Raw genomic sequence first — 18,145 nt, forward strand, 5'->3', positions numbered from 1 at the left:
CCTTGTGTACTTGTTGTTGAGTTACAAACACTTCGATTACGTAATCTGCATGACTTCTGACTTATGGGACATATAGCTGCTCTTAATCAAGAAAGCTTAACTGGCCCTTGAGCTCCCCTCCAGCTGGTTAAAATTTGTTATGTCTGTCCTTTATCCAATGGACCACGCTACATTTTTATAGTATATGTCAGGTGAAATGACTCATGTCTGTCTCTTTCTTTTCTTTCCTTGTGAAGTATTATATTTTATGAGATCTCCAAGAGAATTCATATTTTAAATTTTATGCTTTATGATGAGATTTCCAAGAGAATTCATATTTTAAATTTTATGCTTTATGAACTCTGTGGCTCTATACGTCTTCTGATGGTTGTTGCTTGCTTGAGTAAATCCATATGTATCATTTATGGCTACTGACTATAAATGGGGAGTCCGCCCTAGCATTAAGTGGGAAGGCTTGACGCCAGTTAGTGCGCTGGAGATATGGGAGAAGGTGGCGGGAATGGGGTGTGGGAGTGCAGGGGGGACGTGGATGTTATGTGGGATAGGGATGCTAGCTGCATCACGGAGACTGCAAGTGAAGTGTTGGGTGTTTCCAGCTGTCGGGCAGGACGACATAAGGGGGACTGGTGGTGGAATGAAGAAGTTAAAAAGAAAGTGGAAGGTAAGAAGGGGGCGTATGTAAAGTTAATTAAGAGTAAGGATGAAGAGGAGAAGCGGGTGAATAGGGAGGCGTACAAAGTAGCAAGAAAGGAGGCTAAGTTAGCAGTTACAGCTGCTAAGACAGCAGCATTTGAGAGCTTGTATGCGGGGTTAGAGGAAAAAGGTGGGGAAAAATGATTGTATAGACTGGCTAAAGCTAGGGAGCGAAAAGGGCGTGACCTTGACCAAGTGAAGTGCATAAAGGGGGAGGACGGGAGGGGTTTGGTGGAGGATGTCCACATTAAGAAGAGATGGCAGGATTATTTTCGTGGCTTATTGAACGAGGAGGGGGACAAAAGCTTTGAGCTAGGGGAGCTGGAGCACTCAGAGAAGAATCGGGATTTTGGTTACTGTAGACGTTTTAAGGTAGAGGAGGTCAGAGAGGCTATTCGTAGGATGCGGAGGGGCAGGGCGACAGGGCCCGACGAAATTCCGGTGGATTTTTGGAAGTTTACTGGTAAAACGGGTTTGAGCTGGTTGACAAATTTGTTTAACGGCATTTTCAAAACTGCGAAAATGCCTGAGGCATGGAGATGAAGTACGCTGATTACGTTGTATAAAAACAAGGGTGACATTCAGAGTTGCAACAACTATAGGGGCATTAAGCTGTTGAGTTACACTATGAAGATTTGGGAGAGGGTGGTTGAGCAAAGATTGAGGAGGGTCGTGTCCATTTCGGAGAAGCAGTTTGGATTTATGCCTGGTCGCTCGACGATAGAGGCAATCCACCTGGTGAGAAGATTGATGGAGAAGTATAGGGACAGTTTTAAGTATCTTGGGTCTATCAGGGGAATGACGAGATTGATGAGGATGTCTCTAAACGTATTGGAGTAGGTTGGATGAACTGTGCTGTGCGATAAGAAGGTGCCCTTAAATCTTAAAGACAAGTTTTATAAAGTGGCAGTCCGTTCGGCTGTGCTGTATGGGGCGGAGTGTTGGCCAGTCAAGAACTCCCACATTCAAAAATTGAAGGTAGCGGAAATAAGAATGTTGCGTTGGATGTGTGGACTTACTAGAGGAGATAGAGTTAGGAATGAGATTATTCGGGAGAAGGTGGGAGTGGCTTCGGTGGAGGACAAGATGCGGGAAGGAAGGCTGAGATGGTTTGGGCAAGTGATGAGGAGGAGCACGGATGCCCCAGTGCGGAGGTGCGAGCGGCTAGCTTTGGGTAGAGGTAGGCCGAAGAAGTACTAGAGAGAAGTGATTAGACATGACATGGAGCTGTTACAGCTGTCTGAGGACATGACCCTAGATAGGAAAGTGTGGAGGTCGCGAATAAGGGTAGAAGGCTAGTGCGTGGGTGGGTTGTAACTAGTAGTTAGGGAGCTCGGTTGTAGACGGGTTAGTAAGCCTACGACTGTGTACATTGGTAAGAGCCACTAGTGCATGCTACTACTAGGGGGCACCCTTTTGTCCTTTTCTCTTCCTTTCCCTTTTCTTATTTCTTATTTCCTGTTTTTTAAATTTTTGTATTGCTCTTTTTTCGTGGCTCGCTTAGCTCTATTGTTATTATTTCTCATTTCTTATTTTGTTTATGCCACCTATTCCGTGTCATATATTACTATGACCTTGTTGACTATTCATTATCTTGAGCCGGGGGTCTATCGGAAACAACCTCTCTACTTCTTTGGAAGTAGCGGTATGAACTGCGTACATTTTACCCTCCCTAGATCCCACTTGGCGGGAATACACTGGGTTTGTTGTTGTTGTACTATGTTTCCTGTCTGTTAAGAAGTTATTTGTGTTTCTTATTATTCTCATTCCTATTAACCTTCAACTTCAGAAATTCCAACCAACAGAAGCCATTTTGTTGCTCCTGATAGCTTTTTGCTGTTGTTCCAATGGTTTATTGCAAGTGAGTACTCTTTTCCTATTTCAAAACAGTCTCTTCCTTTTCTTCCATGATTCTTTCTGATCTCTGGTCAGTCGGCTTGAAATAGACGTGTTTTATTTATCATAATACGGCAAATGACTTATTGGCGCTGGCAACATCCAGCATTTGTAATACAGTCTCAAGGTTATTATCTGGAAGTTGTTCATGTGCTTTCTTCCAAGATATTCGTAATCCTTATTGGGACTTAAATTTTACATATAGTTTTAAACACTTCATAATATCTGAAGTGTTTCTGAAGTGTTTGTTATTTTTGTAGACGTTAAAGACTTCGATCATCAAGATTTCATGTGAGAATCTCTAGATTTAGTGCTTTCCAATTTGCAGTTTACTGTAACACATGTTTTCCTAGACTGAAAATTGGATGCTGTTCAATGTAGTTTATGTATTTTCTATCCTTTTTCTGATCCTTTTGTTTTTTCCTTCTATAGATTGGCAATTTGATTCATTTTCCTTATCAATTTAGGTGAATGTAGCAATATCCAGAGCAGCAATTCAGAGGAAGGGCTAACACCTTTTTCTCTTCAGCAACGTAAGTCGACTCTTATCCTCCTTTACCTCAAACCACGCAATGCTAAGGCTAAGCAGTCTGTGTAGACAAAGAACCTGACTGGCTTTTTCCTTCATTACTGAATATTCTTTCTCGACACCCTTTTTTCTCTTTCGTTGTAGTTTGTTCTGTTGAAGAAATGGATTCTGCTTATGTACCATTATTCTTGCCCAATAAATTTTAGATTCATTCTTTACGTGACAGTAACTTCAGACATTTGACCATGTATTAAAGCCAATGTTGGACAATTCCATTCATAAAGCTGTAATTCACATATATCAAGTCAAATTTCATCAAAATGAGCCGGTCGAATGCTTACACTCTAATAGATGGTATCACAGCTTTGAGTTTTATTATGTAAATGGATTTAGATAGTTAGCATTTCTCTTAATCAGTTGGTTTTGTCAAAATTAATAACGATCGACTAGTATCTCATGTAAATTGGAACGGAGGGAGTAGCTTTTATCATGACATCATTGTTCTAAAATAGTAGTTGTCACAGGATAATAAACAGTTTGTGTACCCGAGTTGCATTCTTTTGCATTTCTCTTCTCTGCTTCACATTCTCATGTCCAAGAATCCTTGAAAGCAGAAACGGATTTTGTTTTATCAAATGCAGAGTTCAGAGGAGTCTTTGCTTTAAACCAACATCGGGAGACAAGGTTAGGTGCTGGTTAGTGCGCTATGTTGCTTGTTGACATTTTTTAAATGTCAACGGGTGCTTGTCAGATTCTCGGAAAGTAGTGTATTTTTGGAGAATCCAACACGGGTGCGGTAAGTGAAGAGTCTGCGCAACACATCTTTTCCCAGTACAGAAGCAACAAGGGGTGCTAACCGGCCACCCAATCCAGTAGGCCCAAGTGTCGGAGTTCCATAGCATGAGGGAATGTTGGGTTGGAGGTGGAGGGTGCCTGCCATCCGAGGAATCCTTGTTATTTTTTGCGGAGTATTAAGCTTGACATAATATTTTTAATCACAATGCTGTTATAAATTTGTTGGCACACAAATGTTATATTATACACTATAATTTTTGATACACAGTGCTGTTATAAATTTGTTGGCACAATTTTTTTTTCTATATTATGTGATAAGAAGGTGTCCTAAGCTGAAAGATAAATTCTATAGAGTTAGCAGTCCAGCCTGCTATGTTGTATGAAGTGGAGTGTTGGCCGGTTGAGAATTCTCATATCCAAAAGTTGAAGGTGGCGGAAATAAGGATGTTGCGTTGGATGTGTGGATTCACAAGGGCTGACAGGGTTAGGAATGAAATTATTCGGGAGAAGGTGGGAGTGGTGTCAGTGGAGGATAAAATGTGGGAAGTGAGGTTGAGATGGTTTGGTCATGTGATGAGGAGAGGTGCGGATGCCCCAATTTGTAGGTGTGAGAGGTTGGCCTTGGAAGGTTTAGGGGTAAGCCGAAGAAATACTGGAGAGAAGTGATTAAACGTGACATGGAGTAATTACAGCTGACTGAGGACATGACTCTGGATAGGAAGATATGGAGGAAAAGCATTAGGATAGAGGTCTAAGGGTGTGGATGAGTCGTAGCCAGTAATTAGGTGGACTTTGGTGTCCTTTGTTTGACAATGTATAATTTTTTGTGGATGTCGTACCTATGTTATTTTATCGTGTTCTATGTTTTTGATGTTTTTGTATACTGTCTTTTATCTTGAGCCGGGGGTCTATCAGAAACAACCTCTCTACCTGCTTTAGAGGTAGTGGTATGGACTGCGTACACTCTACCCTCCCCAGACCCCACTATGTGGGAATATACTAGGTTTATTGTAATTTTTTTTCTATATTATAGAAGCACGGGTTGAAGAAGCAGGTTTTGACGCCCCTGCTTCAGCTGCTTGTTTCAATCGTGGTTTTATTATATCACTCGTAAGTCATAATTAATTATTATAAGTCATTTACATATTAAAAAGTTAATGATATTTAATAAAAAAGTAAAATAAATATTTATGACTTATCTGTTTCAGCAGTTTCAACTATAATTTTATCATATCACCCCTAAGTAATTATTATATGTCCTTTAAATAATAAAAAAATTAATAATTAATAATATTTAATAAAAAAATAAAATAGATATAAAATGATAAATTAACTTTTAATGTTTTAAATTAACTTGGTGTTTTATGACATTTATGACATGTCTGCTTCAGCTACTTCAACTGTAATTTTACTAAATATTAGCCCTAATTAATTATTATAAGTCGTTTAAGTCTTAAAACATTAATAATATTTAATAAGATATTAACTCTTGATGTCTTATACGAAGTCCACTTAAATTTTTTCACAAATATTTTTTATAGTAATTTTGTTATTTCACTTCTAATTAGTTGTTGTAAGTCATTTAAGACATGTCTACTTCGCTGCTTCAATCGTGATTTTACTATATCACTCCTAATTAATATTATGGTCATCTAAGCATTGTGCCACTTAAATTGGAATAGAAGAAAAAATATTGTAAATTACAATAATTAAAAACTTTTATTATTTAAAAAAATATAATTTCCAATGACACAAAAATTTGGACAAGAAAAGTAATATATATTATTTTAAAATTATATAAAAATTATTATAAATTATAATAGTTAATACCTTAAAATATCTAAAAAAAAATTAATCAGTTACATATTTCAAAAAAAATAAAAATACTTAAAAAAAATATAAATCAAAATAATTAAGAACTTACAAAATTTAAAGGTAACTTGCTTGCTTTGACACAACTTCATTGGTCCTTCCCACTGCCTTCATTTTTTACTCCATTTTAATTTGTTTCTTTTAATCTGTTATCTATTTTCAAAAAATATAAAAATTTCTATAAATCACAATAATTAACGATTTAAAATTAAAATATATAAAATATTTGGTTAGCTCTCAAAATTATATCAGTGCCACTTAAATTGAAATAAAAGAAAGGTATTATAAATCACAATAATCAATGTTGTCTCATCGACCCCGCTCCCCAAGTGTTATATTATACACTATAATTTTTAATACTATATCGTATCGAGTTGTCTTTTTTCCTAAAATTAACACTTCTCAACTCTCTCCAACTCCTTTTGTTAATATATATATATATATACTTCTCTGTAATAAAAAGAAAAAGAAAATCTCAAGTGCCTATTCTCCCTGTCGGGTATATTTACATGATCGCCATATTTGATTTAAATTATTTTATCTGATTTGCACCTTCTCTTTCTTTACTTTTAATTGCAATTTGGGCTGACCCAGAAGATAGGGTCTGGTGGGCTTTATACCTGGCCTGCTCTGTTCAGCCACAGAGTTGGGTCTTGCGGCCCAATCAAAGGCAACGAATAGCTTCCACTCGGTGCAGAGGAAGGATAATGGGCTAGCGTCCGTCTGGCCCCAAAAAACCCTGATGGTTGCTTCAATTAAGGGCAAGTAACATAAATCTCAACATTTTGTATAATTACTGAAAATTTTGATTTTGAATTTGTCGACGATTTTAAATTTATCGGAATACATAATTAGCTCTTGATACATCCAACAAAGATGCAATTTTTTTCTTTGTAGAGATCCATAGTTAGCTCTTGACACATTTTTTTGATTTTGGGTTTATCGAGATACATAATACATCCAACCACATCCAATCAATATATATTTTTTTACTTGTAAAGATACATAATTAGCTCTCGATATATTTTTTCTAATTTTGAATCTGCCGAGATATATAATTAGCTCCCAATATAACTAAGGAAGATACATAATTAGTTGGGATTTTTATAATTACTTTATAAGAGTGAAGATTTACTAAGATTGTTACAATTGACCATGTGAGTTGTTTTATGGTTTCATTTAACATATCAAATGCGGCTTATGGAGAGATACCATTAATTATCGAAGGGAATTTGTGATATTTCGAATTATACGAATCACCTGAACACGAATCCTTTAAGACCTAGTGTTTCAGTATTAGAAGAAATGCGTTGTGCTTATTGTACTTTTTGAAATCTTGGGCTGAGAAATTTTAACTTGTGGCTAATGAAAAAATATAGTGTCAAGTACTTGGTGGATAACGTGTATGTTGTTCGTACCACTGCCACAAATTGTGATGGCCAAATCTGGAAATAGGAGGAAAGATAATTTGTCCACTTGCCTTTGCAATAAGTTCTTCCTCATATCAAGTTTTATGATTTCTCACTAATCACGTGATCATTAGGAGCTTATTGTTATTTTTCTTATCTAATCACTAAGGTCAAGTTTCGTCTTTACTTGACAGTGAATGTAAAGTTCAATTCCATCTTTGCATTCGAGGGTCGATCTCCTTCTGGCCCCACTAATTTGAAGTGATCTTACAATTAGGTTTACTAAAATCTCTAGGCATTTGTGAGTCATATTCAATATGTTAAAGAATATTCTTTTACCCTTTTCCTGAATTAAATTAACATTGGGTGAGTGTGTGAAAATGTCTAATTTGGCATAAAATTGGAAAAAATAAAGACTTTAAAAATTTGTTATTTAAAATAATTGTGATCGATACGGAGTTGAGGCTGATCACGAACGTTATAAGTGTGAGAGTGCTCGTGGTCAAGAAAGGCTAAGATGAAGCCTCACATATGGGTCGAAAGAGGGCGCTAATTATGCCGCGACGGTGGGGCCTTATGGGGAAGGGCCCAACCCAATAGGAACAATTTACCCCCCTCAATCGCACCTCTATATCAATTAAATCAATCTTTTGTGCTAGTCGGTGGAGTCAGTGAACCATGTGAGTACAAAATTCTACAGCTAATGAAGATTTTTGAAGTTAAATTGCTACTTTCTTCGTCTCATTTTAGCAAATAAAGAGATTTTCTTTGTTAATATTATCTTCATTATTAAAGTTAATTTAAAAATTGCTAAAAAAGGAAAGAAACATTCTTCTTGAAAAGGACAAAAGAAGAAAGTAAGACGTACAATTTGAATCAAAGATAATTTTAAACACTTACATTTAGCAAACTCTGAAAAATAGATTATAAAATAAAACTCAAGATCTATGACTCCATTTTTTTTTTAAACATTACAATTGGGGATACAAAGAAAAAAAATTGATCATCAAGAATTTGCTGCAAATACAAAAAATATTAGTTTCAATTTTGAATAGAAAAACTCATTCAAGTGGTTTTTAGCTCGCGCACGCCCTTTAAGAAAAATACTCATGCCTAGAAAGTAAGAATTTTTTACTAACTCATACATTAATTAAATCAAATGTTTGACGAAAAAGTATCTCTTTAATGATTTTTTGGTTATGTAACACTCCATTTATCAAAATAAGGTTAAAACTGGCAGGAAAAAAAATCAATGTCTTATTATTTTTTTTGGCAATCGTGGTGGCAGATCAGCTTACGCATATCTCAATTAATTTCAGGGGATACCTATCATCTATCACTACCAATAGATACTAAGTAACTCTATCCATTAATTAAGGTTAGGATATGTGGGAAGAATGCCTCATTATTGATTTTGTGAAACACTACACATTTAGAATAAAAAAGAAAAGGTAAAACCTCATCGAATAATGATTGTTGCAAATTGGCAAGGTATTGAGCGAACTGATTTGCCATCCTCTTCTTATCGAGTTTCTTCAAATGTAGTTGGTAGGGTGTGAAGGAAGGAAATTCAGTGCAGAAATGCATTGAACCCATTATGTGTTTATATAGAGTAGATGATCCAGGATGATATGCTTGATACTTGTACAAATACGTGATATGTGTTTATATAGAGTAGATGATCCAGGGTGATATGCATGATACTTGTACAAACACATGAAAGGACGCAAAAAAAACAAAAATTGTTATTTGCAACTGAATGGCAACTATTTGCTTGTTGTTACATCTGTATAATTTGGGTAGATTTACCATATCTACTCCTATACTCACATAAAACAAAATAAGAGCAAGGTCCTGAAATTTATAATGAAACGGTTCTCCAATTGTTTTTCTTTAAATTAGTAATTAAAATTCATTGAATGCACAAATCTCGTGCATCAAGTTTTCCAATAATTCCAAGGTATTAAGCCCGAGGTTATTAAATAAGACAATATTAAAGTCTTTCATTTCTGCAAAAATTATCTTTTCGACCCCTAGAAAACTTCTTTTGTCTTCAATAGTCCCGTTATTTTAAATTTTGAATGTATCAACAAATTGTTAGATTGTATGATTAAAAGAATTTAGTAAATGACAAGAATTTTAGATACCTTAAACTGGTAAGTGATGAGAACATAACACGAGTACTTTGCTATGTTTCTAACTTTCTATTGTACCGGTATATTGTATTTCTGATTCTCCAATAGTAATGCATAGTTTTGTATGAAAAATTTATCAATTCTTAAAGTAACTAAAAGGTGAAGGCAAGCTAAAATTGAATTTGAAATTCTAATTCTTGAAAAATAAATGAATGAAGAGCCAAAACAACGTAGCATGTTTTTGGTGGTTAAATAATTGAGATGATCAAATAGAAGTTTCCACAAATACACTAAGTATGACAAAATCTATATCGAAAATTAATATGCATAGAAATGAACGTATCGGTTCATGTAAGGATGCACATTGAATACAATCAATATATATATATATATATATATATATATATATATATATATATATTTAACCCGAAAGCATTATTTAACCCGAAAGCATTATTTAAGTAGTACAAAATTTATGATTAGTTTCACCTTCACTTAATTTACAATATAAATTCTGACAAATAGAATTCATGATTTCACCCCTTCATTTGTATTCCTTTGTCAAACACATCTTTTTACATTTTCATTACTCAAACTACACTTTTCACTCATCATACAAAAAGATTTACCAAAAATAAATCAAAGTTTTATAAAGTATTTTTAATTATAATCAATGTACACATGAACTTTCACACACACACACACAAAAAAAAGAACTTCCAAAACAAGTAAATTCACTTCTCTTTTCTTTCTGGAATATATTACTAAATTTTAAAGAAACTTTTATATTTTAAAATGTGTTTTGTTTACTACAAAATTGATAGAATATGTAATTTTTTTGGAAAATACGAAACACAAGTAAATCGGGCACTCGACATTGCGATTTACGTTTTAAATGTACATAAAAGGATATTTTTGTCATTTTACTTTTAATGAATGTGGAAAATTACAATTGTTGTCCTTAAAAGTATCTAAATTTTCAAATAAGGACAAAATACTTTGATACTTTACAAAACAATCCGTAAATTCACAAGATTCAATTATTTTGAAAGTTTAGAAGCAGAATTTCTTTTCGATATTACTTTATAAATGCTCTTCAATCAAATTGACAATTGAACAATTTTTCACAAAATAGAATTTGATTTCGAAGTTTAAAAAAATAAGTAAGAAATTATCTAATAACCCAATGTAGAGAAATGAGTCAAAATTAACAAACCTTAATAACTAAACAAAACTAAGATACGTTTTTTTCAAAAATATCTCTATAGGGTTTTCTTTTAACAGAGTAGAGACTGATACTAAGCTCCCCTAAGAAATATTCTTAAAGTTATTTATAAATTCAAAAATAATAAAAACGATGCTAATGGGCATGTCACCCGTACGTCCTTTGAACTGATGAACGTATTAAACTTTATGACATGTTTTAAGACTCCTATGAAAATTTAACGATGATTATGTTTATCATTTTGAATGACGGGTATAAGAATCAATAGTGTTTTATTATGATGATTTTTACATGATATAGATGACTTGCAAGTCTTGGTATGCCGATATCAAAATGTGAATGCCTTAACGAAAGACTCAATAAATAAATGTTTACAAAAAATATTTTAATTGGTCTTAGAGAGGATTATATAGTTCACCGAGAAGGTGTAAGTCCTAGTGACCAATGCCCGAAACCTATGTTTTACCGATGTAGGGGTGGTTAACTCTCCCAAAGGACAACCTTATTCACGTTTTCTTATGAGGACGGTATTTAATGATGGCCAAATGTCGTTCATCTCGATTCATGCTGCAAACATAGATTGGGAACCTACTGTTGGGCAAATACCAGACCCATATAGCATGTGGGTTATCTAAGGTCGGTGAAACTATTTATTTCATGAATAAAGTTAATAAATGATTATGATTTTATATCTTGAGTTTCTTATCCCATATTTTTCTCTATTGTGATTTATGCTATGCATCTTATGACTTACTTTATAAATTAATTTGTCTTTTCCCTTGGCTGCATGCCAGTACTCGTGGTACTGACCATTCCGGACGCTACATCTTTTCATGGTGTAGGTTCAGAGGCATTTTATCATAATTCTGTGCAGTATTACGACCTCCTTAGATAAATTCAGCAAGTGTTGAACCCTCTATCTTTTGAAAGACAATATGATTTTCATGTTAGACTTTTCATTTTTAGTTTTATGGTATTAGCGGGGCTATGTCCCGACTTCAGCTTTAATTCTTATGTTAGATGTAGTCTAAATATTTTAATTTTTATGTAAATGTAGTCTAAATGTTTTAATTCAAACTTGTATAAATTTCAATATGTATTAAATGGATTTCCTGAATGGGCTATTCTCCCGTAAATGTTTTCGTACATGTTCAAAATGAAATGCTCATGATGTTATGATAAGGGGTTCTCTCAAGTTTTCACTGGCTTGGGATCTCGTTACCTCTAAGACCTAGGCTCGAGTCGTGATAATTATAATTGTTATATCTAGATTTTTTTTAATTTTTACAGATATATATATACACGATTCCAGGGGTGGGCCGGGGTGTATTTTGAACCAAAAATCAACTTGGGCTCCCTAGGCAGGCTGAGAAGCGGTCTAGTATGGGCCGGCGGGGCCATTGGGTGGTCAAACAGGCAAAACAACGCAAACGGACTATTTTCAGAAAAAATTGGTGTGCTATATCCCACAGTTTCGAGAATGGGCCCGGGACTCGGGTGTGTTTTGGGCTAAAAATCGATCAGGGACCCTTAGGTAGGTTGAGAAGCAGCCTAGTGTGGGCCGACAGGGCTATTTGGGTGGTCAAACGGGCAAAATAGCCTGAACAGATCATTTTCGAGTCAAATCGGTGTGCTATATCCCACGGTTCCAGAGGTCAACCCAGGGTCCGAGCGTATTTTAGGCCAAAAATTAATTGAGACTTCCCAGACAGGCTAAGAAGCGGCCTAGTATGGGTCAAAGGGGCCATTTGGGTGGTCAAACAGGCGAAACAACGCAAATAGGCCATTTTTGGGTCAAATCGGTGTGCTATAGCCCACGGTTTCAGGGGTAGGCTTGGGGACCGGGCGTGTTTTGGGTTAAAAATTGACTGAGCCCCCACAGGTAGACTGAGGAGTGGCCTAGTGTGGGCCGACGAAGCCAATTAGGTAGTCAAACCGGCAAAACAGTGCAAATGGGCCATTTACAAGCCAAATAGGTGTGCTATAGCCCATGGTTCCAGGGTGGCCCCGGGGCGCGGGCGTGTTTTAGGTTAAAAATTGATCGGGGCCTCTCAAGCAGGTGAGGAGCGACGTAGTGTGGGTCGACAGGGCCATTTGGGTTGTCAAATGAGAAAAACGATGCGAACGGACTATTTTCGAACAAAATCGATGCGCTCTAGACCCTGATTCCAGGGGTGGTCCCTGGGCCCAGGAGTGTTTTGGATTCAAAATTGACCGGAGAACCCCAGGTAGGCTAAGAAGAGGCCTAGTATAGGTCAATGGGGCCATTTGGCTGGCCAAATAGGCAAAACACTATGAACGAGTTATTTTTGGGTTAAATCGGTGTGTTATAGCCCACAATTTTGGGGGTGGGCCCGGGTCCCAGGCGTGTTTTGTGCTAAAAATCTATTGAAGCCCACAAACAGGTGGAAAAGCGACCTAGTGTGGGTCAACGGGGCCATTTGGATAGTCAAACGGGCAAAACGGCGCGAACGGGCTATTTTCGGGCGAAATTAGTGTGCTATAGCCCACGATTCCAGGGGTTCCTGTGTCCCGAGCATATTTTAGGCCAAAAATTGACTGGGCCTCCCAAACAAGTTAAGGAGCAGTCCCGTGTGGGCCGGCGGGGCTATTTTGGTGGTCAAATGGCAAAACAACGTGAAAGGGCCATTTTTGGGCCAAATTAGTGTGCTATAGCCCACAGTTATGAGGGTGGGCCTGGGGCTCAAATGTGTTTTGAGCCAAAAATTGATTGGGGCCTCCCAGGTAGGATGAGGAGCTGCCTTATATGGGTCGGTTAGGCTATTTGGGTGGTTAAATGGGCGAAACCTTATGAACGGGTCATTTTTAGGCCAAATTGGTGTGCTATAACCTACGTTTTTGGGAGTGGGCCTGGGATCTGGGAGTGTTTTGGGCCAAAAATTAATCGGGATCCCCTTGTAGGCTGACGAGTGAGCTAGTGCGGGTCAATGTGGTCATTTAGGTAGAAAAAAGGGCGAAACGACGCGAACAAACCATTTTAGGGCCAAATTGGTGTGCTATAGCCCATGGTTATGGGGTGGGACCGAGGACTAGGCGTATTTTAGGCCAAAAATTGGCTGGGCCCCTGGGGAGGCTTAGTTTAGCATAGTGTAAGGCTATGTAAAAACCGAACCGACAAAAATGTTATTAGGTTATTGGTATTGGGTTATCAGGTTAACATTTTTTATTGGTTTTATAAAAAATTTTATTGGGTAAACAGCTCGGTATCGGTTTAGCTTATTGGTTTATCGGTTAAATCGGTAACCCAATAAGGATATACTAAGTTATTTTTTATCCCTATTTATGTTATATGTTTAAATATCTCTCTCTCTCTCTCTTTATCTATTTATCTATCTATCTATCTCTCTCTCTATATATCCCTATATATATGCGTGTGTGTGTATAGATTATATGCACTACTAATTCATAATTCAGTGATTCACAAAGTATTAACCTATTATAGACACCTAATTTTGTCCCTCCTCCATATTATTGTCACCCATATTACCTTATCCTACTATGTACCCTACCCCGTATGATAATCCCTTCGCAAAAAGACAAAAAAACATAACAAACCAACAACCTACCCTATCAAATGGCAACACCTCACCTCATTACCTACCTACTCCACATGACCCCACCATCCTAACCCCTTAACAGAATTGGAGTAAGGCATATATAGAGGAGCATCATAATCAAATAGGGGAGGCCATTTTTTTTCTTCTTTGAATTCTTATAGACAATTCTAGGAAGGTCCATGGAAAAAAAGAAGGCATCTTCCATTTGTATATTGATATAATTAATATCCAGTAACAAAGAAGGGAGGACACAAGATTGATTTCTCCTTCACGTTTTCACACAGCATAGGCACCAGTAGGTTTTGTTCTTCCTTTTCTTCTTCACTCATCCTCATGCATACGACACTCCTTCACCCATCTCGCACCCATCTCACACCCATCACTCGCTATACACCCTCACAGAAGACGAGAGAGAGGGGGACAAACGCAAATCAAGAGCTGGGGGGAACACACCATTTCTTTTTTTTTTTTTTCTCTTTTGGGATCTTCTTCTTCTTCATACACAGAAAACACACGCAAACAGGGGCTGATGAACTTCATCCCCTTTTCCTTTTAGGTAGAAGATAAATACACCAAAAAGGGGACCCGTTTTCATTTTCTTTTCTGTCGTTGCTGTTAGTTTTAAATGTCAAGCTCGAAGAGCTTTTTCAGTTGAGGTCGTTTATTGAGGTTCTTGATTCCAGTTACCGGCTTGTCGTCAATTTCATCTTGCTCAACTATGAATCTGGTTCATGGATTGAATTCAGAATCACATTCATTCCATTCGAGTTTGTGAATTGAAATCGAAAGCCACATTAAGGTTCATTCCTTATCTCTTCCTTCACTAATCTTTAAGTTATTGATACTCCGTGGCTTGGATCTGTGGTGTTTGAATTTTGTTTTAGTTGATTTGGACACATTTGAATCATCATAAATGATTGTTGATAGCGATCGATTGATTGGATGAATTAGATATTTAAATGAATCGGACTTAATTTAGGGTGAATCATGATTTTGGGATGGTATTGAAAATCATCTAATCAAAAACTTCGCTTTGTTTATTTGGATTGTTAATTTTGATTCATGGATGTTATTAAATGCAATAGTATCATGTTTAGGTCGACTATTGATAGACAAATATAAGTGGGTTAGGCAAAGTTTATGACTTGCGATCGTTAAATGATGAAAGTGTTTTGTTGAAATACATTGGTTTATGTTTTTGGATTGAAGTGTATTCATTTGGTCAGGGAATGCCCCAAAGATTGATGTATTTATTCACCGGGGAATGTCCCGACGTACTATGTTGGCTGAAGATGTTCGTGAGGAAGGCCCAAGGCGTCGGGTAAAGCCGGAGAGCGTAGTTAGGATTAGTATAGGTTAGATAGAATTTATTTTCGCATTTTTATTTATTTTTGGGACTGTATAATTGAACTGAACACTATACTTTTATTCGTTTTGTTTGGTTTGTTGGTTTGATTACTTTACGTGCTTCTTTGTGGTTTGTACATTCGTAGTATCAAAATTAGCTGATACGCTCCACCAAGCGACCGTGGTCGAACCACGGGATCGAGGGGTGCCTAACACCTTTCCCTCGGTCAACAGAATTCCTTAGTCGGAATCTCTATTCGCAAACTAGTTTAAGGAGTCAAATTATTTTGAAAAGAATTTTCCAAAGGTGACTTGGCACACCGGATTATGCCATGTGGCAACTCTGTGCTTTGAATGTAAAAATAATCCTTTTTTTGGAATGAATCTTCACTTTAATAATAAAAACCCTTTCAAACTTCAAAATGAATCTTTTGGTCAGAAAAAGGGTGTGACAGCTCTGGCGACTCTGCTGGGGAATCATTTTCAGAATTCGAGCTTATTTTTGGAGTTGTATCGGCTTAGTTTGGCATTAGGGGTGTATAAACATTATTTGTGTTTATTTTACATTATTGAGTGCTTACGTGCTCTTTGTTTACGATTTTCCTTTATGTGTTACCGCTTTATATCTGACGTCATTTGCATAACCCGAGTCAATTCTTTCTGCAACAAGTATCGGAGTGTACGTCATGTACACGAACTCTAGTTGAGTCACCCTTATTTTAGGAAGGGGATCCGTCGGACGTATGGAGTGGGTGTAAAGCTGTCGCAGCCACTATCGACCATACGCTCACCTGAACAGCCTTGTTAGTGAACGCCAGCGTAGGTCAACCTTTAGGTCATATTTATGTGCATCATATTGAGACCTAGTGGGGCTCACTTGGTCCTTCATAGGAGCCTCACCCATAAGGCATCTCTACATGCTAACTGTTGCACTTTTGAGGGTAAGGGGTCATTTGACGGATTGATTCGGGAAAAGCATGTGTTAGAAGTAAGAGGTGTTGGAAAAAAAAGAAAAAAAGAAATAAAAGAAAAAAATGAGTCAAAAAGGGTTTCGTAGCTTTTAGTATTCTTTATGGCTTTAGTTTTTCATAATTCAAAAATTCAAAAAAACTTTTTACCTTTCACACTTATTTTCTCAAAAAAAAAAACAAAATTTCAAAAGGATTTTCCCTTTATCTCCTTTAGCATGCATTCAAAATTCAGAAATTTCAAAAAAACATTTTCTTTAGAAGTTTCAAAAATGGTAGTAGTTGTGTCCATTTCATAAAATGAAAATGCCAAAAAGATTTTTCTTTCATAGTTGTTAGTGTCAGTCTTATATGAATTGTCTAAATGAAAACTCGAAAAGATTTTATTTACATTGTTCATCATCTGTCTTTGGTCGTGTCTCTTAAGTCAGGGTTCAGTTCATTATTTAATCTTCAATTGTCCAATCTGGAAGAACTACGCACCCCTGATTCTCCTCTTTCGGGAGTGAGATACGTAGGCAGCTTATTGTTGGTTCGGGGATCTTATTTGAAAAAAATCCAAAAAGATTTTTCTCACTCTTTATTTAGAGTAAGTGTTTCATGTACATCTTTAAAAGAAAACCGCAAAAAGATTTCCCTTTAATAGGTTCAGGTTTCATTTTCATATGAAATTTAAAACTGAAACCCCCCGCCCCCCAAAAAAATAAAAAGAATTCTTTGGTTATCATAGATTTCACTTTGTATAGGGATGTTAAAGTTGAAAAATTCAAAAATATTTTCGTCAATTCTTTTGACAAATTGTTATTTTCTTTTCTTCTTAAAGTTTCGAGAAAAAGAAAAAAAAAAAGAAAAAAAATGAGTTTGATTGGTCATTTTGGCAAGACTTTACGAACTACGCACACCTGATTCTTTTCTCTCGGAAGTGAGATACGTAGGCGCCCTTTTCGGGTTTGGTGACCTTTTTTTTTTTTTTTTTTAAAAAAAAGAGGTTTTGAAAAAGTGTTGAACTCTAACACATTTTCTCTCTTGTTCAGTTAGTTTAAAGTGGTTGGTTTGTGGCATTTTGGTTGATCCTCCATATTGCACCAAGTCACAGAGAATCTTATGGCCAACAAGGATACTGAGTTTGTTGTCACTAACCAGATAGGGAGTTCAGAAAATGAGAATTTAGGATCTAGTGAAGAGATTCAGAAATTAAGGCAGCAAATGATAGAAATGCATCGAGTTTGGGCTAATGGGCTGCCTCCTCCTCCAGTTCCTACTGATAATCTGAAATATCTTTCTAGCTTGCCTCCCGTGTCACATGCACAATTTTCCATTTTTTTTTATTTGCCACAACATGCATCAGGATCTACTTCGGGGCAACTATATCTAACCACTTCCAATGTTCATTTCCTCACTCCCAAATCCAAGACTACTACATACTCGGCTCCACATGCTGTTCATGTTTTTGTGGTGCCACCCCCACCTGAAGCTCCTACTTTTGATATTCATCCACAAGTTGTGCCTCCCTACTCTACAAGAGAGCCTGCATTGAATATTACTGGTGATCAGAGTTACACTTTCGACCCTACATTCAAGTTGACTGGTCTTTATGGTGACACTTACTCGCCTGAATTTCCTCCTAACACTAAGAAGCCTGTTATGACAGAAGAACAAGAGGAAATGACCAGAAAATTGAGAAGTTTGGAAATGGCT

General features: G+C 36.5%; 1 protein-coding gene and 1 long non-coding RNA gene across 3 annotated transcripts in view; one reads left to right on the forward strand and one right to left on the reverse strand.

Moving 5' to 3' along the window:
* Positions 1–1,739: 1,739 nt before the first annotated feature.
* Positions 1,740–4,174, forward strand: LOC107840979. 2 transcript variants are annotated; one of them, XR_007044640.1, is made up of 4 exons: positions 1,740–2,554; positions 2,850–2,880; positions 3,057–3,122; positions 3,760–4,174. It is a non-coding gene; the product is annotated as an uncharacterized LOC107840979 (long non-coding RNA). The 2 variants fall into 2 exon arrangements; XR_007044639.1 differs by having other exon boundaries at positions 1,740–2,880.
* Positions 4,175–17,963: 13,789 nt separating this feature from the next.
* The window catches only part of LOC124887204 (pentatricopeptide repeat-containing protein At2g26790, mitochondrial-like), a 4,306-nt gene continuing 4,124 nt past the window's right edge, over positions 17,964–18,145 (reverse strand). The window contains exon 4 of the mRNA XM_047396401.1: positions 17,964–17,975. Coding sequence (XP_047252357.1) covers positions 17,964–17,975 — 12 coding nt within the window. The remainder of the gene's footprint in view (positions 17,976–18,145) is intronic.

This window comes from Capsicum annuum, chromosome 9, assembly GCF_002878395.1.
Source record: "Capsicum annuum cultivar UCD-10X-F1 chromosome 9, UCD10Xv1.1, whole genome shotgun sequence".
NCBI lineage: Eukaryota > Viridiplantae > Streptophyta > Magnoliopsida > Solanales > Solanaceae > Capsicum > Capsicum annuum.